This window comes from Theobroma umbraticum, unplaced genomic scaffold, assembly GCF_002168275.2.
Source record: "Theobroma umbraticum cultivar Fairchild unplaced genomic scaffold, ASM216827v3 scaffold_44.0, whole genome shotgun sequence".
Taxonomy (NCBI): Eukaryota; Viridiplantae; Streptophyta; class Magnoliopsida; order Malvales; family Malvaceae; genus Theobroma; species Theobroma umbraticum.
The window spans coordinates 6,061,305-6,081,715 of NW_018397255.1; the positions used below are offsets into that span (position 1 = coordinate 6,061,305).

The following is a 20,411-nucleotide window of genomic DNA, read 5'->3' on the forward strand; positions in this document are numbered from 1 at the left end:
GGGGAGGATGTTGGTGGAAACGGAAGGCGTGGCCATTTACTGTCACGAGATCTTTAGATTGATTGGGCCGAAATATCCGAAAGATAGTCGGGAGGACAGAGGAGAGGGCATGGAAGAGAGTAAATGAGGGAGTGGTGATAGTGGTTTTCTTATTTGTATCTATCAAGTATGAACAATAATAATGGTCTTAAAATGGAAATGGAGAGAGAGAAAAAAAAGAGGCTTGTTTCGTGCATATTACTAATTTAACGTAGGAAACAAAGGAATTGGTCTCTACTGTTTAATGTTTATTACAGCAAGTTGGTCTAGACTGTCTAATAAGAAGAGAGGGAGACGGACAATGATCAGTGCTTGCTTCGAGCCTGGAAATTTTTGGTGCCAGATCCAAAATAGGACTAACAATAACAACAAAGTTACTATGAACAGAGAAAGAGGAAGAGTGCGGGCAACAAATAAATTACTATTTTTATTGCGTGAGTCCGGGATGGGGCTGGGCGTTGCTTAGGCCTAATGGATCCGCTTCTCTGTCCACTCGACTTCCTTCTCATCATCCTTTGGAATGAAATCTTCGCCGTTAATACGCTACACTTCACACGTGCACCACTCACGGGTCATGCCTATTGCCAAAATTTATGTACATTTGCTTGCTAACTAGGTTGAGTAACACAAAATTTATGTATATAATTTTCGATTACAATTTTTCCTCCATCACTAATTCGTTGTCCACATTTGACTTTCACTTATATTAATTAAAACCAACTTTAATATATTTTTCAATAATTTTTTTATTAAAAAATTATAATATTGATATCTTACAAATTTTTAATGCCAAAAAGTTAAAAACAATATATTAAAATTTAATTCAATATATTTATATAACAAAAGCAATTAATTAAACCGTGATGATATTTAGTTAAAACTTAGAAAATGTTTTTGTGAATTTTTATGAGGGTCAATGAGTTAATTTATAGCCGTTGAAAAGTGTTACATTTAACAGGTTATTGAGTAAAAATAGATAAATGTGAAATAAATAGCCAAATGGATAGATCATTCAAATGCAACCTAATTATTGTAGAATGGTACCTGCAACAGCAAGCAAAGAAGTGATGCAAGATTTGCTTCCTCTTCTTTACCAGCAACTTGCTCACCATACCATATTGTTTTTAATTGCCCAGCTCCATAATCAGGAGAACCAGCAAAAAGGCCAAGACTGTATCTTCACCACTGTTCATGGGAGAAATAGTACAGAATGTACTACATTACTTAGATTTATCTGATAAAAAAAAAAAACTTAAATGAGAGGTAAACTGTAAACACCTGCAAAATCAGAATAAGAAACAATATGCTCCATAGAGGTTGCGGTTTGACCTTCTTGCAGAACAAACAATAGGAGGATAGCTCCTCTCCAAGAAAATGAAAAAGGGAAAAGCAAGTTAGTGGTGAAGAAGTGGAAGAACTTCAAACAACTACTACCTGCACAAGAACAAATCATCAATGTTCACAGCTAAAATTCCATTTTAAAAGAGTGTGCTACATTGCTTTCAAGAATGAAAATAGTAAGACAAAATTTGATGATCAACCATATTGAAAATTGTGAATGATTATATTGTTCTATAGGCTATGTATTTGGAGATAATAGCGTGCCTTCTGAACAACTTTTACACTTTACGAGCTAGTGTCCTCTGCTTTGTTGCATGCTGAACTACTTTTTCTTCTACAGGGAGACCCTTCCGCCGCCTCACAGCATCAATGAGCTTTCTTGCTGTATTTGGAAGAACGCTAGAACCATCTCCAAACTCTTCTATCTCCTCTTCTGTTTTGGGAACAAAAAAAGGATCCTCAGGAAGTGCTTCCCAATGGCTAAGGACGAGAAGTGCACTAGAAGCCCCAGATGTCCATCTCCTTAACTCATCCGCAAAACCAAAACTTTCAGAAACTGGCACATAAGCATGCACAGTAAAAAGTGGAGAGCCTTCCTGCATTTCTTCCTTCAACACTCGGGCTCGCCTCCGAGCAAGCACAGCATACATAGGGCCCAAATATTCAGTTGGAGTATTCAACTCACAAAAGTACATGGCTTCAACAAGCCGAGGTTTCCTCTGAAGCACAGCTGCTCTACAGGCATCCTTGACTGCTGTCATTACCTGTCCAGTAAAGAGACCATACTGCTCAGGCTGTTGGTCAGGTTCTGATTCACTGGCCTGCCCAGTTAAGGAAGAGATATAAGCTTCAACAACAAATGCTAGTCCCCACATTGGTTCATCACATAAGGGGCCAGCTGCAGTAGCTAGTTGAAATCCAGACATCACACTACTTTCAAGGCTCTCCACCTCTGTGTAGAGTGGTTTAGTTAGTTCTGAAGATGTCACAGCAGCCATATCACCAGCACTAGAATTGTCAGCAAACCCCAATCTTAGAGATACATGAGGGGAACCACATATCAGAACAGAGCCATCATTATTCTTCCTTTTGTAATCTGGAGTGAAGAGGATGTTAGGACCAACCTGCCTTGGACCAAGTGCCCAGATCCTCCTAAGAAACTTAAGCCACTTACCTTTGCATTTCTCACCCTGATCCTTGTCATTTTCATTTCCACACAAAATATCACCTTCCAAAACATCAACTATGCGTTTTCTGAGTACTTCAGTTGGATTCTCAGCTTCCCCCACATTCGATCTATGTATTTCCAAGCCTTTACCACTCTGCCCTGGTTTACCTCCAATAATATCTGAGAGCAAATCTGCACTTTCATCAAGCACCTTAGTTAGTGTAGGTGGAAGTTTCATGACTTGAACGCGGATGACACATCTTCCATTTGGAGTCATTTTTTCAACATAATCTGAGCTAGCACTCAATCTTTTCAAATCCTCCAAAGGATTAGATAAATCACCCTCAATGGTCTCTTTATATGACACAAGAGGTGGAGAGACTTCCAGGCTCACCTTCGCAAATCTCTCCTTCAAATCTTTTACACATCTTTCTAGATGAACCTCCCCAGCAGCAGCTAACACATGTTCCCCTCTAGATGAAACAGTGACCTCCACAAATGGATCTGCTCGATTCAGAAGCCTCAGTCCTTTCATAAGAGCACCCATATCTGCTGGATCAGCTGGTTCAATTGCAACCCTCAGGGTGGGGGCAACTTGGAATGCCATACTTGAGAATGGCCAACAGTTTCTTGTGGATGAAAGAGTTGCACTCTTTAGTATGTGTTGACCAAGTCCACGGATTGCCACAATATTCCCTGCCCTTGCTGAGGCCACTGGTTTCAGACCTTGACCCATCATTAAATATAAGGAGTGCAATTCAGCTTCCTGCACATGCTTCTGCATCGATTCCCCTCTCAATGGATCATATAAAGCTGAAAGCACAAAAACTCTTTGTCCTGATGTAAGAACCCCACTAAATATCCTAGCAAATGCAAGGAAGCACTCATCTGATTCATTGCTTCCACCTTCATCATTGAAATTGTTTAAAATCTCCCCATGTGGACCACGTTGGGGTAGCATCTTTGTCGGGATGGCAAACATTTTGGATACAAATGCAATACATGGTGCTTCAGGGCTAGAATCACAAGCTTCAACTGATTTTCTCACAAAATCAGCCTCTTCAACCACATTAGAGTCCACCCCTTTATCAAGAATTTCTCTTTTGGGAAGCAAGCGTGAAATTCTAAGAGATTGGGCAGCAATTGGATCTGGCATACACTTCACCACCATTGACAAAATTGCATCTGACAGAGGAAGCCATCTGCTCATTACAGCTTGAAGTAAGATCTTTGGGTCCTTATTCTGCAGTTCACGAGGAGGCACAGACAAATTAAAAGATTTAATCACTTTCTCAAGCATCCCTTTGTCCCCATCAGGCTCCAAAGCAGCGTGGTAAACCTGCCAAAGTGGCTCAAGAACAAACTGCACAAACATCGGCCGAGCCTTACTTCCTCCACCTAGTCCCTTCTTCCCAACAATCATCTTGGTCTTCGGATTGAAAAATCGAGGACCCCAAAGGGCCTTCTGCAGTGCAGCTGCACTTGCTCCAAGCTTAGAAGCATAGAATTCAGCAAACTCATTAATTGTAAAGCCCCACCCATCCAATGCACACACAAACGCAACATTTCCCTTTTGGGGTTGAAAAGTATCCTCCTCATCATCTTCTATAGACTCCAAATTCTCATCAGTCACCTCACCAGAAGGGCCAGCAAGTATCGAATCAACATCAGACAAATATTTCTCCGACTTATACGCACTCATGATCCCATTAACCTCATGAACAATCCTCAATAACCGATTATAAGCTTCTATAGGACTCAACTTCAACTCACATATCAACCTATCAATTTTATTAAGAACTAAACATGGGGTAACCTTCTCTATCCAAGACTGACGCAGAACCGCATGAGTTTGAATATGAACGCCCTCAACAGCATCAACCAAAACCAATCCACCATCACTCAACCGCGCAGCTGTTGACACCTCACTACAAAAGTCCATATGACCAGGGGAATCTATAAGGTTAATCTCGTAGTCTTTATAATGTAGAGCTATGGACGAACTCTTCATTGTTATCGCTCTCCTCTGTTCTTCATCAAGATAATCCATATACCTAAGTTTACCAGCTAGTTTAGGGTGAAGTACACCGCCACCCGTGGCGGCTATCAAATGATCAGCCAATGTAGTTTTACCATGATCAACATGTGCTAAAATACATATATTTCTAATCTTTCCCGTGTCAGAGCCACCCATTTTTTTTCTTCCCCGAGTTACAACAACAACAACAAGAAGCAGAGCGAAAATAACAAAGAAATCTGCTGAACAATATTTGGGGAATCTTAAAACCAAACAAAAACAAAATTGGGTTTTTGTAAATGATTCCCAGGCTATGCAAGGAAAGAAAATTGTAAGGGGACTGACCTGGATGTTTGCCTCGCGAGAAACAGAGGAAATCGTTGCTGTTTGCAAGAGAATGAAAGGGTAAGTCGGCTGGGCTGGGCTGGGCTTCTTTTCAGGGTTTGGAACTTCGAAGGGATCAGGGCTAAGATCCTTGCATAATTTAGTTTTAGGGGATTAGGAATTAAGTGTATTTTCGGTCAACTCTTTTCGGATGGAGAGGGAAAGAGAATCGAACAAAAAAAAACCGAATATAATAATTATTATAATATATTTTTTTCATACCTTTTTTATAATAATTGAAAAAAAAGTAAATTTAAACCTTACTTTTTATAAAAAAAATCATACATTAATTAATAAATTTAATATTCAAATACATATTTTTGTACATGTTCTTATCTATTAAAATGTAATAATCACTTTATAATATTTTTGTTTTTTATTCATCTTTTTTAATGTTTTTTAATTTTTTTCCATTTTAACATTTAGGTAAATATTCAAATGCTTTTAAATTTTAATCAAAATTAGACAAAATCCATTAATTTTTAAAGTACATACTTTATTTTAAAAAAATATTTTTATTAGACACATCATGATAATATTTTTAAAATATTTTTACTTTTTATTAGTTTTAAAAGTTGTTATTAAATAAATTATAATTTTATTTAAAAAACTTTTGATCACGTTCGACCGGAGATCGAATTCCTTAGTGCTTCCTTGGGGAGCCCGATCAAGGCTCTCAAAAGAGCAACAGATCCGATGCTCCCTTGGGAGCTCCGATGCTCCCTTGGGAGCTCAATTTGAGGCTTTCTAAGGGAGCTCCAATACTTCCTTGGGAAGCTTGATTTCGCTCTCCCTTAAAAGAGCCTAATTTGAGGCTCCATTGGAGAGCCCGATCGGGGCTCTCTTTCTTTGGGAGCTCTAATGCTTCCTTAGATGCTTATTTGGAAGCATCGATTTGGTGCTCTCAAAGGAGTACAGCGTGAACATGAGTGATCGATTGGTATAAAGGGATGTAGTCAATTAACTTGAAAAAAATATATTAGGAAAAAGATAAAAAATATTTTAAATATTTTATATTTAATATTAACATAGTTTAAATGTTTGGGATAAAATATTTATTTTAAAAATTAATAAATTTTTAAGTAATTTTAATTAAAATTTAAAAATATCTGAATATTTTACCTTAATATTTATGTTTGAGATTAATGTTAATTTTTTTATTTTAAGATGTGTCAAAATTATTGTTCCCTTTTTAGTAAAATAAACTTACAATCTATATGATTTATAAATTTCATAAATAATATTTATTATATTTTGGTTTTACATTTAACACCTTGGGAATATAAATTAATTTAATAGAATCAAGTTGATGCAATAGGAAACTTGATGTAAGATGTAAACTCCATACATGCATGCAATAAAAAGGAAATTGATGTATGCAATAAAAAGATATTATTTTCTTTTTGTCAAATTATTTTTTATTGAAAATAAAATTCGAATCCAAATTTTAAAATAAGTGATATATGGTATATGGACTTAGTAACATAAATGATAAAGTTGAAAGATTTCCTAAAATAGAAAAAGAAAGTTATTTCCAAATTTTTGATAAAATTATTAATCAAAAAACAAACCAAAGACAAGACAACACAACACAATAGAAAAGAAGACAGGAAAAAGAGCCAAAAAAAAAGAGCGGGGCCCACTGACTATGAGGGAAGCAGAATCTGACAAGATATTTGTATGTACCTAGCAGAGAGCGTTAAGTCTTTCTTTCGCGAACTCCACTCTCTCTCTCTCTCTCTCTCCCTCTCTTGTTCTCTCCATTGAAGATCAACTGACGGCTGAACTCACATTTTCTCCCTCGGATAGCTCGATCCTTTGCTTACTACTCTCGCTCTCGCTATTTCGCTCTCATGGTAAGTCCTCTTTCTCTCCTTCGATCTATTAATGTATATCTATGGTTTCTAGGGTTTAGTTTCTTGTCTGTTTAGAGAACTTTAGCTTTAAACCCTAGAAGGCATATAAATTAGGATTATTTAGGGTTCCATTGACTCTTTTGATTATTGGGTCTCTGTTTATTTCCTTGAGTTTCTTGGTTCTTGATCTGGAATCTATTTTTTCCCCTTTATCAATAAGGAATCTTGAATCTATTATTCGAAGGGTAGGAAACGCTCGATAGGTTTTTGATTTCTTGTTGCTTTTTCAACCAATGGAGTTGTTGAGCCCTGCGTATTAAAATAATTTTCTTTTTGATTGCATTTACTAGTTTTAGGCTGTTATCATCAATGAGCTAGGTGCAAATAGGAAACAGTTGACGATGTTTGGGACAATTATTAGAATGAATGCAAGTAACTTGTCTTTTGAGTTATTTAGCTCAGACTATAAGGTCATAGCTTTTTTTTAAATAGTTTCTTAGTTAGGCAATTGGATTGTTAAAATTATAAAGCTTAAAACAAAGTAATATTCTACACTTCCAGATAGCTCGATACTTAATTTGACAGAGAGCTTTGTTTCTAGTATGTTTTGCTAGAAAATATCAGTAGGATTACAGTGCATTATTTATTGCTGACTAGTGATACTGCCCATCATTTAAACTTACTGTTTTTTCGGAACTTTCTTTTTTTTATGATAATATTATATTTTATTGTTATTATTGGAAATTAGAAGTTTAAATGTTATACTGTTGTGATATATGTTGACTACTTTTAGTTGTTTAATAGTGTTTTAGGCACCTTTGAATTTGGGTAGTCAACAATATCATGCCTCTAATGGGGTTTGCTATGTCTGTTTGCTCAAGTCTTTATTAGGTTTTCATCTCTATGCCCAGAAACATTGCTTAGACAACATGAGACTAGGTATCAGGATAGATAGTCCCGTGTGTGCTTTAGTTCTATGTATCTCATAAGAGTACATTTACCAGGGTGCTAATATCAGACATAATTTTGATGCAGTATTTTTCACAAGATCAATGGTTGGAGGATTTACCAAGTGCATTCGATAACTGATGCAATTGTTTTTGCAATGGCATTCTCTCTTTCCTCAAGTGTCACATTGGATATGAGCCCGTCTTAATGCTTTTATAGCAGTTTGTTAAGTGGAGAGTGCCAAAGATTTTGACATAGCAATATAAAAGTCTGGATCATAATTCAAGAAAAAAGAATCTCTTAATCTTTGGAGTTTGTTTTCCTGAATCCTCCTGATGCTCAAATTACATCATTGTCATTATGGAGTGAAGGATGGGTTTGGAAGCAAGACATGTCCCTTCTATGCATGAAAAGGCTAAACAATGCAGTTTGGTTGGTTGGAACAAATGTTTACAAGTACATAATCTAAATATACTTGTGAATGTGATAGAGAAAGCAGCTAAAGTATATAAGATGATGAATCATTCGTGTGTAGGGAGGAACTTTTGCTGACAATCTAAAGAAGTTTCAGATGATATATGTGCTGATTTGAATATAGGACACCAAAGTATATTGTGTTACTGTTACTATGAAAATTTGACTCTTGTACCAGATTTTAACATTAGTTGTTTTTTTTTTCTTTTTGAGAATAGATCTATATCTATGAGTTGGATGACTTAAGACTTTGCAACTTGGTACTGTTGTTAAGAGTGATGAGGGATTTAGGTTCTTATGGGCACCTATTTTTGCCTAGTTATGTGAATTGTTCAATTGTATTAATTAGATTTATGCCCATTCATACAAAAATGATGCTTGCTAAATTTGAGAATATTAGGCCTTTGCTGATGTTGAGGCATAGGCCATGACCTACAAAAGCTATTTGTTATTGCAACATGCAGTTATCTCTTTGTACCTTGTCATACTGTAGGTAGTTTTAACAACTCTAGGTGGTGCTATATGGAGCTTTCAGCCATTAGTTGTATATTTTGGGCATTAGACTCGTGCAACTGCCTCACCTATCACAGTTTCTGGCAAGTGTATTTTTTTGTACTTTTGGGAGGCTCTTTTGGTACAATATAACCCTAGGATTTGCTAATCTAGTTGGGCCTATAACATAATATATGAATTGTTTTGTGATGTCTTCTAAATCTAGCGTCTTCAATCTGCTGCAGAAAGATCTTGAAAGATTCTTAATTTGTGCTGTGGGTTTTTTATATCATTAAGCAAGGGATGTTTTTGTTAGACTCTTGGATGCTTCACATGTCATGAGGAGAACTTGGAAAGTTTTTAAGTTTATATATTTTTTGGGGTGGGGTGCTGTTCGAGTTTCCATTTTGTATGTTTTCCCCTTTATTTGGTTCTTGCCAACCTAGGTGCAAATCTGTAGTCACTATATTATATGTATCAGTATTGTCCATTTTTTCAGCTAAGCTTCTATTCTTTTATTGCCTTTATCCTTTGATTTGTATTCATACAAGCCCTTAAGCTTTTTGGAAAATTAATAGTTGTCGAACCCAATGCTAGCGGCATATTTTGTACACATGGCATGACCTGGTCATGTGACTCATTCCACATCAGCTACTATTTGGCCATGTCAGCTGTCGTGTGGAAAGAAAATGTCAGTTGGCATTAAGTTTGATGGTTGTTAATAACCATTAAGGATAGAATGTTAAATTTGATAGTTGATTAATATATATTAAGGGTTATTAGATATATTCATACAACAACTTGTATGCACAATGACGGGGGAAAGTTTTACAAATAATATAGTTACAAGGGGAGGGTACCATGTAAGCTGTCATGTGGAAAGAAAATGTTGGTTGGCAGTAAGTTTGATGGTTGTTAATAACCATGAAGGATAGAATATTAAATTTGATTGTTGATTAATATATATTAAGGGTTGTTAGATACATGCATACAACAACTTGTATGCACAGAGACGGGGAAAGTTTTATAAATAATATAGTTACATGGGGAGGGTATGTCATTCTGATGCTTTTGGATAAAAACTCACCCTTGCCTGACTATATGCTTGATATCATTTTATATTCAAGTATTTAATATAACTTTAAGTGACCATACTTACGTATGTTGAGCATACGATTTGTCACATAGATGACATGTTAGGCTCTCTGGTCTCAGATTCAAATGAACCAAATTCATTCTCATAAGTTATGGAAAAACTGGTGTTTTGAATTTTCTCTTATTCCATCCTTGAACCTTGTAATAGCGGTCTCTTTAGGCAAAGTAGTTGTTAGAAACCAAACAGCTAAATAAAACAGGAATCTAATTTTAAAAGCTAGTAATGCTGCACGCCTAGTGCTTGCAATGATATTAGCATGTTGACTTGTGATTTGTGAATGTGTCATATTTTTATTGCCTTCATGTAGTCTCTCTTCTCATTTTTGTTTTTGGAAATCTGACATCTGTTTAATGGAATTGGATTTTTGCCCTATGCAATTTAAATCAAATAGCACAGTGGACATGAAAATTCACTGACATGTGAATTAGATCCTGCCATGAATTAAATCAATTATGGGCTTGAGACAGATGAAGGGTGGTTGTATTTATTAATGTCTTACTTCCCTACTTCCAGATCTTACTGCATTGATAAGAATACGTGCTACTACTTTTGGTGAAATGAGTGGCAGCAGAAAACGTGGTTCTAAGTGGGATTCAAAGGAGGAGCGCCAATATTCTCTTGAAAACGTACGAGACGCTGCTTGGCCTGCGAAAGCAGGTGTGAGTTTTCATGATAGAGAATCAGAACATGGATATTTTTCTCCAGAGGTTGGTAGGAATGGCAACAAGTGGTCTTTTGTGGAAGCCAGTGACATGATGAAATCTAAGCATGGACTGCCTTCAAGGGAATCTTTAACTGGAGGCAGAGGTGCACGAAAGGATGAAAACATCAATGTTGACTGTGTCAAAAATTGGAAAACTACAACTCCGTGGGATGGGGATGAGACCTACAGCATGAGAATGTCTCCTGGTCTTGATGATTGGAGGCAACAAAATCGTCGCCATTCTCCTAAAAGTGATTGGACCAGGTCTCAAAGGTTTGATTGTCTACTTGTGTATCCTTGATTATTATTATCATCTTTTTGAAGATGTCCTGATTGTTAGTTTACTGTTTGTATAACCTGACTCTATCGAATCAATCCCATGACCTATATATTATGTATTTATCCATCAATGTTGCTAAGAAATTGAGAATCACATACTTATTTCTTCTTTTTGCAATTTCATTTTTGTTGAAAGTGCTTCCCTGTGCTAAACATATTTCATTTTTTCTCCAATTAGTTTGTGATCTTCCCCCAACTGTGATTTTCCTTGGATTTTGTGTTGTCACTGAGGTTGCATCTCAGCTTAATATGTTGAATGTTTTGGACTCTCTAATTAAAATTATATTCTATGCTTTTTGCTTGGATAAACGGTTTTGTCTCCTCTGATCTTTCTGTACTGTCTTTTTACTTCTTCCTGTTGAACACTATCTAATATGTCTCCCAATCTTTAGTTTTACCCACAAAAGCAGGAGTAGGAGCTGGAGCAGGAGTCGTAGCAGAAGCAGGAGCCGAAGTCCAGTTCGTGGCATTAGGCGGCAATCGGGATTCCATGAAAGAACCAGAAGCAGATCTGGAGTGTCAACTCAAATATGTAAAGAATTTATGGCTGGGAGATGCAGGAGAGGCAGTCAGTGTCAGTTTCTTCACCAAGATATTCAAAGTCATGAGGATGGTTGGGATAATAGACAAAAGAAAGCTGGGGGGTCAAAATATTGTACTTCGAATGATGGTAAAGAGTGTCTGATGAAGAGTGGAAGGTCTTCTGATTGCTGTAATGATTATCTGAAAGGTAATTGTCGCAGGGGGGCATCTTGTAGGTTTGCTCATGATGGTGCCTCTGATGGCTTCAGTAGAGGATCCATAAATGAGGTAAGTAGGGAAAGAGAAAGCAACAAGAGGAACAGAGTTGCAACTCCAGAGCGAGATGGTGAGCGTGAAGCTCGAAGAAGTGATGTTCCTTGCAAATACTTTGCTGCTGGGAATTGTCGTAATGGAAAATATTGTAGGTTTTCTCATCATGGTCAGGCACGTGCAAGCCCTGAAAGGTCACGCGGTGATAGGGGGGGATGGGGTCAAAGTTCGGTTAGTGTGGATAAATTACGGGATGGTGCAAAATTTAGAGATGCAGATGCTTCATATAATGTGGAGAAATCTAGGAATGGTCTAAAATGGAGTGATGCTGATGCTTCAAATGAAGCAGAGAAATGCTGGGCTGGTCCAAAATGGAGTGATGTGGATGCTTCAAATGATGTGGACAAATCTTGGACTGGTTCAAAATGGGGTGATACAGGTACCTACGCAGGTGCAGCAAATATGAGCAAGGACATTAATGGAAAAGTGGGTGCCTCAGAATCAAGATTCCCTGATTGGTCCATGGACGAGAGATGGCAGCGTAATTATGATGTAAGTGGAAAGAGCAGTGAGACTAAAGTGCATCATGAAACAGTTGATATTGACAAGGATGAAACAATTCCAAGGAAGATAGAAAATGCTGGTCTTAGTACTGGTGTATCTGAACCAAGGGGTGCTGAAGAGTCACTCGGTGATATGGAGATGTCTCCTGAGTGGAATTACAGGATCCCCTCTTCTGTGAAAAAGGAACCTTCTCATAGTTCAATGTCTCAAACTCCCATTGACTCATCTTTAACAGCTCATGAAAAGGATATAGTTGAAGAGGCCTCAGGTCGGGTGTGTGATGGGCTTGCAGCTTCACAGCCAATCTCAATTCAGAAATCTAACTTTCAACATGACCAAGTGATGAGGGGGAACAGTGCTGTTGCATTGCCATGTGATAGCAATGCTGCTAGTAGAAATTCTGCTATTTCACACATTGATCTAAATTTTTCAAGCAGCATCCTGCAAATGAAAAGCTTTGACCAGCCTGGGCCAAGTTCAAGTTCTTTACCTTATTCAAACTTAAACGTGGTTGGACAAAGTCAAGTGGCCATCCCTTCGGACTCTAATGAAGTAAATGTAAAAGTTATGCAAAACAACCTGCTGTTTCAGGAGGAGAAACCAAGCAACAAAATGAATTTTGGTGATACAAATACATCCAATGGTAATTCTGGAACTCAGTCAACGCAAAACATGGTAAGCAATGAACAGCTCACCCACCTTACCAACCTTTCAGCCTCTCTAGCTCAGTTATTTGGAAAGGGGCAGCAACTTCCGCTACTTCATGTTGCTCTTAATGCCCATGATGCAATGCAGGTGAATTCTTTTGCAAGTTCTGGAGGACCTATTGAGCCTGATTCCATACCAACTGTACAACCAGGTCAAGACGTTACATTCCCGAAGCAATATGACCCTATATCTGATAGCATTGAGCCTGTTAAGAAGCAGGACACAAATACTAAGCCTTTGGGGTTTTCAGCACATCCTGTTGCTCAGAAGAATACTGCAGATGGAAAACCAGAACTATCAGCTAATATGTTACTACCATCATCTCTTGTGGGTAGCACAAATGGTGGTGATTATCATAATGACCTCAGTTCCAAAAGAAAGCCTGATTCTGATAGCCATATGCCAAATCAGGTGGAGCGTGTTGCAAGTTCTGAGGTGACAAAGGAAAATGAAGGAGTTGAGGAAACCAAGAAAGCTCAAGAGGAGAATAAGAATGGTCCATCAGAGAATATAGATGCAGATGACAGGACTGATGAGGGCAAGAAGAGCAAAGATGGTAAGGGGATTCGTGCATTTAAATTTGCACTTGTTGAGTTTGTCAAGGATCTCCTCAAACCAACATGGAAGGAAGGTCAAATTGGCAAAGACGCATACAAAAACATTGTGAAGAAAGTTGTTGACAAAGTGACCGCTACAATGCAAGGAGCTAATATTCCTCAAACACCTGAAAAAATTGATCAATATCTGTCATTTTCGAAACCAAAGCTTAGCAAACTTGTACAGGTGAGTGGAGCTTTATTTTAAATTGAAGGTTTCAAACTTTGTAGGGGAAAAGTAAGACAGCATAAGACCTTTCTTTTGTTGTCTTTTCCATTAGTGCTTAGCATGTTTATCTGGCCATCATTTGTGCCATCATTTGTAACTTCCGTTATATCACACGATAACATGCTTATTGCTAGGGGCTCTTGATCAATGTGCTTTTGGTCATATAAATTGCAACTCGTTGGAAGATGTCTTATGTCATGTCAATGGTTGAAGTTGATAGACAATTTCTTTTTATAATGTTATTATTAATTTAATCTAGGCTGTTTCATTTTATGCATAGTTTGTTGACCTCTTTACATTACTTATTCTGTTGCAGGCATATGTGGAAAAGTTTCAGAAGAACTAAAGGAAACATGGGATCGTCCTGTCTTTTTGTTTTATTATTTTTATAGTTATATATTAAGCCGTCACATCTTTTTTTTTTATCATTTCTTTATCCAGTTTCCTGTAGCTTCTAGGAATGCTAACCTTTTCATTTCTGTTTGTGTTTTATTCCTCGGAAGCAGGGTTAGGTAGTGAACTTTAACTCCCTGTAGATATTTTGTTATTTCTGTATTAGAAGATAATATATGATTTTGGCACTTGTCATATGTGGGTATTTTGTGCCAGTTGTGATGTTTCTAAGTCTAGTGTCTGACAGTGATTGTTGCTCTCTAGGCATCCTGTTTTTATCTAGGGTTTTATATGCCTGAGTTAGATGTTTAGACATTTTTGAAACTTAGCATGTTATTTTTTCGGCATTTAGCATTGATATGTTTGTCAGTGCAGTGCATAGAAATTTTGCCCTATTAAAGTTTATATTACTGCATGCCTGCATCGCCAAGGTATCGCCAACATGGTCATGCAGTTGGGCTGTTTTATGCCCTGAGATTTCCAGCCATTGCTTCTGTGCATGAAGAACACAATGAAAATTGTCTTCAGTGACACAAGTAATGCGAAAGATAATTGTTAATATACATTTTGTGCATGGATTTTGTAGTAACAGGATTCTTGATGAAGTGTATCTCTGCTGAATGGAAGTACCCGTCATTTTTTCATGGAGTTATGCTTCGGCGCCCTTAGTATTAGTATGTTTTCTAATGCTTGACAGCAAGTGGACGCTGCAATACGGGGTTCTTGTCTGATCAAGTTCTTGGCATAGCTAACATCCATAACAGTGGTATGACTGAGCCATTTTATGTAGTAACACTTTGCTCGCAGGTTATCATGTCTGATAGAATGGACCAGGATTGGGTTGAGAGGTTTAAGCTAATATTAAAAGGGATCATGCCATGCATGCAGACTCAAGTAGTTTTGTTTAAATTTTGATAATTTGTTTGAATGGGAATATGGCATTCGTGTAATTCAGGTATTTTTAGTAAATTTTAACAAAAAAAAAATGTAAACAGGGAATTTTGGTAAAAATGAATATGATTATGGTAGAACCTAAAAGAAAAGGGGATGAAATAGGAATTAGGGTTGTGAAATGGGAGTGGCTGACATCCACAATGAGAATAGGAGTGAGTCAAACATTCAAATGACGAGAGGCTCAATTTGGAGCTCAGTATCTTAGGTCTTGTGTAATAGATGATGCCTAAAACATGATTGAACGGAACCACACCCCCTCCGTCCCTGTCGTACGTTTTGAGTCTTTGAAATTAATTCGAGGCAGAGAGTAAGCGGTTGCATTTATCACGTGTGCTATCCTTTTTGGTACGTTTTGGATTATTGCGATTGCCACCGCATAGGGTCATGGGGCTGGGCTGGCTTGCCTAGCTGTTAATAAGCTAACTATGACTCTAATCCCACCTATTCCAACCAACCTCCACTCGAGTATATGTATACACCGTATGTAGTGTAGTGTAGTACACCAAAGTTGTAGGAGAATGTTCTGCAGGGCAAAAAGAAACCCAGTCCAAAAGGAAGGGGGGGATTTGGAGGGGAGGGGAGGGGAGGGGTATTTTTGGAATTCAGGCTTTGTAGACAAAATGGGAAAGGCAGAAAAGCAGGCTTAAATTTAAATTTGTTTGTGCATGCAATGCATCTTCCCAATGCTTGGAGAAATTATTTAGGACCCGACAAGGGACAAGTCCACTTTTTCCTTTCTTTTCCCCTAATTTGACAATTCAAAAAAACAATTTCCTCCTACTCACTACTGTGGTCCGGACTCTGAGGAGAGAGGGCTCTTAAATTTCACAACCCCCGTCCTTCCCTTTTTTATTTCTTAGGGAATGAATGAGCCAATGGGTGTCAGATCTCGAAACATGTTCTTCCCAATTCATCAACTGTTTTGATGAAGTAAGCTTCTCTTTTTCATACAACCATTGTCTTGTTTCCTCACCACATCCAGTTCTAGTTGGCCCAGACTTGGTTTCCATTCGCAAAAATTATTGCTAAAGGAGCCGAAAAGGGGCACTCCGTTACATAATTTGATGCAACTCCATGGGTGTATGGTTAATTCTTCTTTGTGTCTCCCGCCCTCAATTCGGTTTCAACTTCACATCTCGTTTCTCTTTTATTCATTATATATATATATATATATATATGTTGTTGACTACATATATATCTTTCAAAAGTTAGTAGAGATTGCGTCATTTCTCTTGAATTGATCATAAGCCTTAATTAGTCTGCTTGACAAAACAAAACATAACTATATGATGGGGCCGATTAATTAGTTGGTTCCATTTAAACTTCAATCCTACTAATCATTATTTCCTAACATATATATATGACGGCTTTTCTATTTGTAGCATATTCTTTGCATTTTGGATAACAGGTAGCTATATATAGCAACTCTTTTTTTCTTTATTGACAATACCTCTTGTTATTTCATAATAGTCAACTTCAAATTAAATAATTAAATTTCTTAACTTGACAAGTTATCATTATCACAATATATATATACACATATACATGCTCACATGTACTCATGCATTTGTTTACAGTAATACTGAGATCTAGTTTTATTATGCTTTACAACGTTAATCTAAGAATCTTAGCTAGCAGTGTCACATGAGTACATGTGCATAATCAATGGCTTGGCAGATGATCTATATATCCATAGAAGTGACACATCTCAAAACTATCTATGACCTACACACTTTATCTATTTGTAGTCAAGGTTTTAAAAGGTAAACTTAAAGTACTATGCCCTTAGTTGAACCCCTCAGTCACCTTTAGACTTGGTTGCTTGTAACTTGTCAATGGAAATGCCTCATATCTTTGACTAGGAAGTTCTCACAGAGGTTACCGCGTACATGTACAATCATCATATACGTGTAATGTAATGCTTGAATAGTACTTGGGTCCTTTTGTTTGTGATTGATACAATAATAATGCCAAAGTTTAATTCTATACTATGTTACATCATGGGTGTTTGGGAATAGGCAAGTGAAACCCTAGCAAATGAATGATTGCTTTGTGCATGCGCGAGTGGGAGAAGAAATAGAATTATAACATTGATTCAATGAAAGTGACCAAAGTGTGTGTGTTGCATTTGTTATTAAAGAAGAGAGAGAGAGAGAGAGAGAGAGAGAGAGAGGGCGGGGGGGTGATCTAAGCAATTTGTCCCGCCGTCTGATATAGTTTGGAGGGTGTGATGCAGTAGAGTAGCTAATTAAATAAGAAAAACCCAGCCAAAGTTTGGTTCATGATTGATTGTACCAGATGAATCAGAAAGACAGTTTCAGACGCTATAGAAATTATGTGGTTTCAGCCCAAAACTCATTATTATTAACAAACCTGATACGCCTTTTATTGCATGATAGCTGTAGCTCTACTAATTTCTTCCTTTTTCTTTCCCCCTTTTGGTCTATGTTGTGAGAAGATTGTGTTCTCTTTTTCTATCCCTGTGAGAGAAGAAGAAGAAGAATATTGAGAAGAAAAAAAGAGGAAAATTAAAGAAGAATATTCACAAAACTCTTTATTGTCATCTATCCTTCAACCCAAACTAAAAACCATGTTCTAGTTGTTCAGTAATTAGACTGCTTGAAGATGTTGCATATATACTTATTTAGTTTGTTCAATCCTAATTAGACAGTTTTAACTTTTAGTAGTCATGCACTGGCGGAAATATATATGTACTTGGTTTAAATTTTTCTGAAGAACCTAGTTCTTGTCTAATCGCATTCTTTCCCCAAGCTCCAAAATGTACATCATGGTTTTAGAGTTATTTTCTACACAATCTAAGAAACCAAATCCAATAATATTCTTTCTAGCCACCAAAAGATATAATTTCATTGTAAAACCACACTGTGCACTAAAAAAATCAATTTATATATTTATGTACTTTTATGTGTGAAACATGAAAATTTAAGTAACAAACTAAAAGTAAACATAACAATTAGGTCATAGAGCTTTTATAATTTCCCTTTATACATGTTAATGAGCTTCAATTTAATTTAGGAAACCAAAATCACTTCCAATAATGTGAAATCACCTCCTGCTTTTAAAGATTCATGTTAAATTGAACTGCATAATATTAAATTTAAATATATTCAAAAATTATTATTAATACGAAAGTTCAATATTCGTCAGTGACAGTGACGTATTGAGCATATTGCATCTTGATATATATATATATATATATATATATATATGTATATTTATGAATAATGGTAAAAAGAGTTTGTGAACCTAGGCGCAGAATATGGAAATTTTGATTAACATGCACATGTCACTTTATGTGAATGATACAAGCAGCATTTATTCCAAATTGACAGCAAAAGAACAGCTAGATTTCTGATTTGCTTTACTTTTCATGTTTTTCTAAACAATTAGATGGTAACTTTAAATCCAATGTGAAAATTAGTAAGCATTATATGCAATTCATGCTTTAGCAAAAAATTGGTACTGATTTGCTTGAAGAAAGATGGCTTTATGTTGTTATTATATTTGTATGATGTAAACTCAGATTTTTATTTAATGCTTAGTAAAACTAGAGACTCCAGAATTATCACTGATCAACTTAACCAAATGCACCAAAAAGAAAATGAAAAAGGAAATCTATCGTCATGTGAAGCAAAACCATAATGAACAAGAATATGTATACATATATATATATATATAGTTCCGTAATCATTGAGAATAATTGATAATTACTTGCTTTTTTAGCTCATGTTAGCAGTAGTAAAAGAGGCAAAAAGGGTTAAGAGGAGTAGGGTTAGGGCAAGATCTTCTGAGAATGAGGTACAGGTTTTAAATGTGTTACTCAAACTTAATCGTAAAATGGTATTCGTACCAATCTTTGAAAAAGCCAAACAAAACCATCAGTACATCCTGGAAAAACAAACCCTATAGCAAAAAGCCCTAAAATTTCAGTGCTTGACATATGATATGTCATATGCAATTACAAATGTATGAACTCTAGAAATATGGCAAAGGCTGCTAGCTTCACTAGGGGCAATTCAATTCTTGACTCTAGCTAGAGTACTTGTGAGAAAAAGTGAAGAAAAATCTCAACCCTTGAATTGATATCCAGTGATCCAACTAGGTCCAAAATGTAGCCAATATTTTTCCATATATATTCCCCTTGCTTTCTCTCGTTCTAACCCCATAGTTATGACATATGGGTCATCAAGCTTCTTAAAGCTACAGAAACACCAAGGGAGGGTTTTCTTTTGCTAAAAACCAAACCCTTTAGCATAGGGCCTTTTATAGAAAGAAGGGTAAACTTTAATGTGTTATTATAATACGTGCAAACCACTTCAACAAGTCATTGGATAGTGTCTCCCTCTCTCTTCCTCATTCCTTTTTGAACAGAGAGAATTCAGAAGCTCCCTCACTCAATTGATGGATATCAATCAAACAATGCTCCCAAGTCACACTTGGAATCTTGAAATGTCCACGGAAGATCATATCCTTCATGACCAAGTTCCTTTGAATCCAATTTGGCCTGGCTACCCTCTTCAAACGCATCAAACACCATCCTCAACCTCCAGCCGAATACCTAGTGCAACAACTGTTTACAGAAACCAAATGGGTCAGCTTGTTGAAGAGGAAGAAGAGCCAGAAGAAGAGTTAAGCGCCATGAAAGAAATGTTGTACAAAATTGCGGCGATGCAGCCCGTGGACATAGATCCAGCAACTATCCGAAAGCCCAAGAGACGCAACGTGAGAATCAGTGATGACCCCCAGAGCGTGGCAGCGCGTCACAGGCGAGAGAGGATAAGCGAAAAGATGAGAATTCTGCAAAGACTCGTTCCAGGAGGCACGAAAATGGACACAGCTTCAATGCTAGATGAAGCCATCCGCTATGTCAAGTTTTTGAAGAGGCAGATTCGGCTGTTACAACCCAATAACCAGCAGCCACCATGCCATGTGAACTGGCAAGTTACTCCAAATAAACCTCTCGTTTCGACCTCCTCTACCTCCCTGGAGACACAGCAGGCAGGCCCTGAATTCACTTTCGGTGGAAACGGGGGAAACCCCTTGTGCTTTACTCATGAGGTAATTAGTGATTAATATCCCTAAATCAACATGTAATTGTTGTATTAATGATAATATTAGTGAAAAAGGGGTGTGTGTGTATATATATATATATATTAAGATTAAGATTATCACCTTTCAAAAAAAAAAAAAAGATTAAGATTATCAGATGTACTGCTATCTTAGGTGGTCAAGGGAGT

At 36.9% G+C, this 20,411-nt stretch overlaps 3 protein-coding genes across 8 annotated transcripts; 2 read left to right on the plus strand and 1 right to left on the minus strand.

The window, feature by feature from the left end:
• Positions 1 to 212: 212 nt before the first annotated feature.
• LOC110429256 (Ribosomal protein S5/Elongation factor G/III/V family protein) lies at positions 213 to 5,027 on the minus strand. Of its 4 annotated transcripts, XM_021445196.2 has the most exons (4): positions 1,645 to 5,027; positions 1,369 to 1,473; positions 1,084 to 1,273; positions 213 to 582 (listed from the first exon to the last, which is right to left on the minus strand). In XM_021445196.2, the coding sequence occupies exon 1, from the start codon at positions 4,740 to 4,742 to the stop codon at positions 1,659 to 1,661; it is 3,084 nt and encodes a 1,027-aa protein (XP_021300871.1). In that variant the 5' UTR covers positions 4,743 to 5,027; the 3' UTR covers positions 213 to 582; positions 1,084 to 1,273; positions 1,369 to 1,473; positions 1,645 to 1,658. The 4 variants fall into 4 exon arrangements, with proteins under 4 accessions (XP_021300871.1, XP_021300869.1, XP_021300867.1 ...); XM_021445194.2 differs by having other exon boundaries at positions 1,369 to 5,026; XM_021445192.2 differs by having other exon boundaries at positions 1,084 to 1,224; positions 1,318 to 5,026.
• Positions 5,028 to 6,660: 1,633 nt separating this feature from the next.
• On the plus strand, positions 6,661 to 14,396 carry LOC110429439 (Zinc finger C-x8-C-x5-C-x3-H type family protein). Of its 3 annotated transcripts, XM_021445487.2 has the most exons (6): positions 6,666 to 6,805; positions 7,841 to 8,209; positions 10,389 to 10,851; positions 11,310 to 12,948; positions 13,069 to 13,764; positions 14,123 to 14,396. In XM_021445487.2, exons 2-6 carry the CDS (start codon positions 8,176 to 8,178, stop codon positions 14,150 to 14,152), a joined length of 2,862 nt encoding a protein of 953 aa, XP_021301162.1. In that variant the 5' UTR covers positions 6,666 to 6,805; positions 7,841 to 8,175; the 3' UTR covers positions 14,153 to 14,396. The 3 variants fall into 3 exon arrangements, with proteins under 3 accessions (XP_021301161.1, XP_021301162.1, XP_021301160.1); XM_021445485.2 differs by having other exon boundaries at positions 11,310 to 13,764; XM_021445486.1 differs by lacking the exon at positions 7,841 to 8,209 and having other exon boundaries at positions 6,661 to 6,805; positions 11,310 to 13,764.
• Positions 14,397 to 19,575: 5,179 nt separating this feature from the next.
• On the plus strand, positions 19,576 to 20,255 carry HEC3 (basic helix-loop-helix (bHLH) DNA-binding superfamily protein). Its single transcript, XM_021419348.1, has one exon. It carries the CDS (start codon positions 19,576 to 19,578, stop codon positions 20,245 to 20,247), a length of 672 nt encoding a protein of 223 aa, XP_021275023.1. The 3' UTR covers positions 20,248 to 20,255.
• The last annotated feature ends 156 nt before the right edge of the window (positions 20,256 to 20,411 follow it).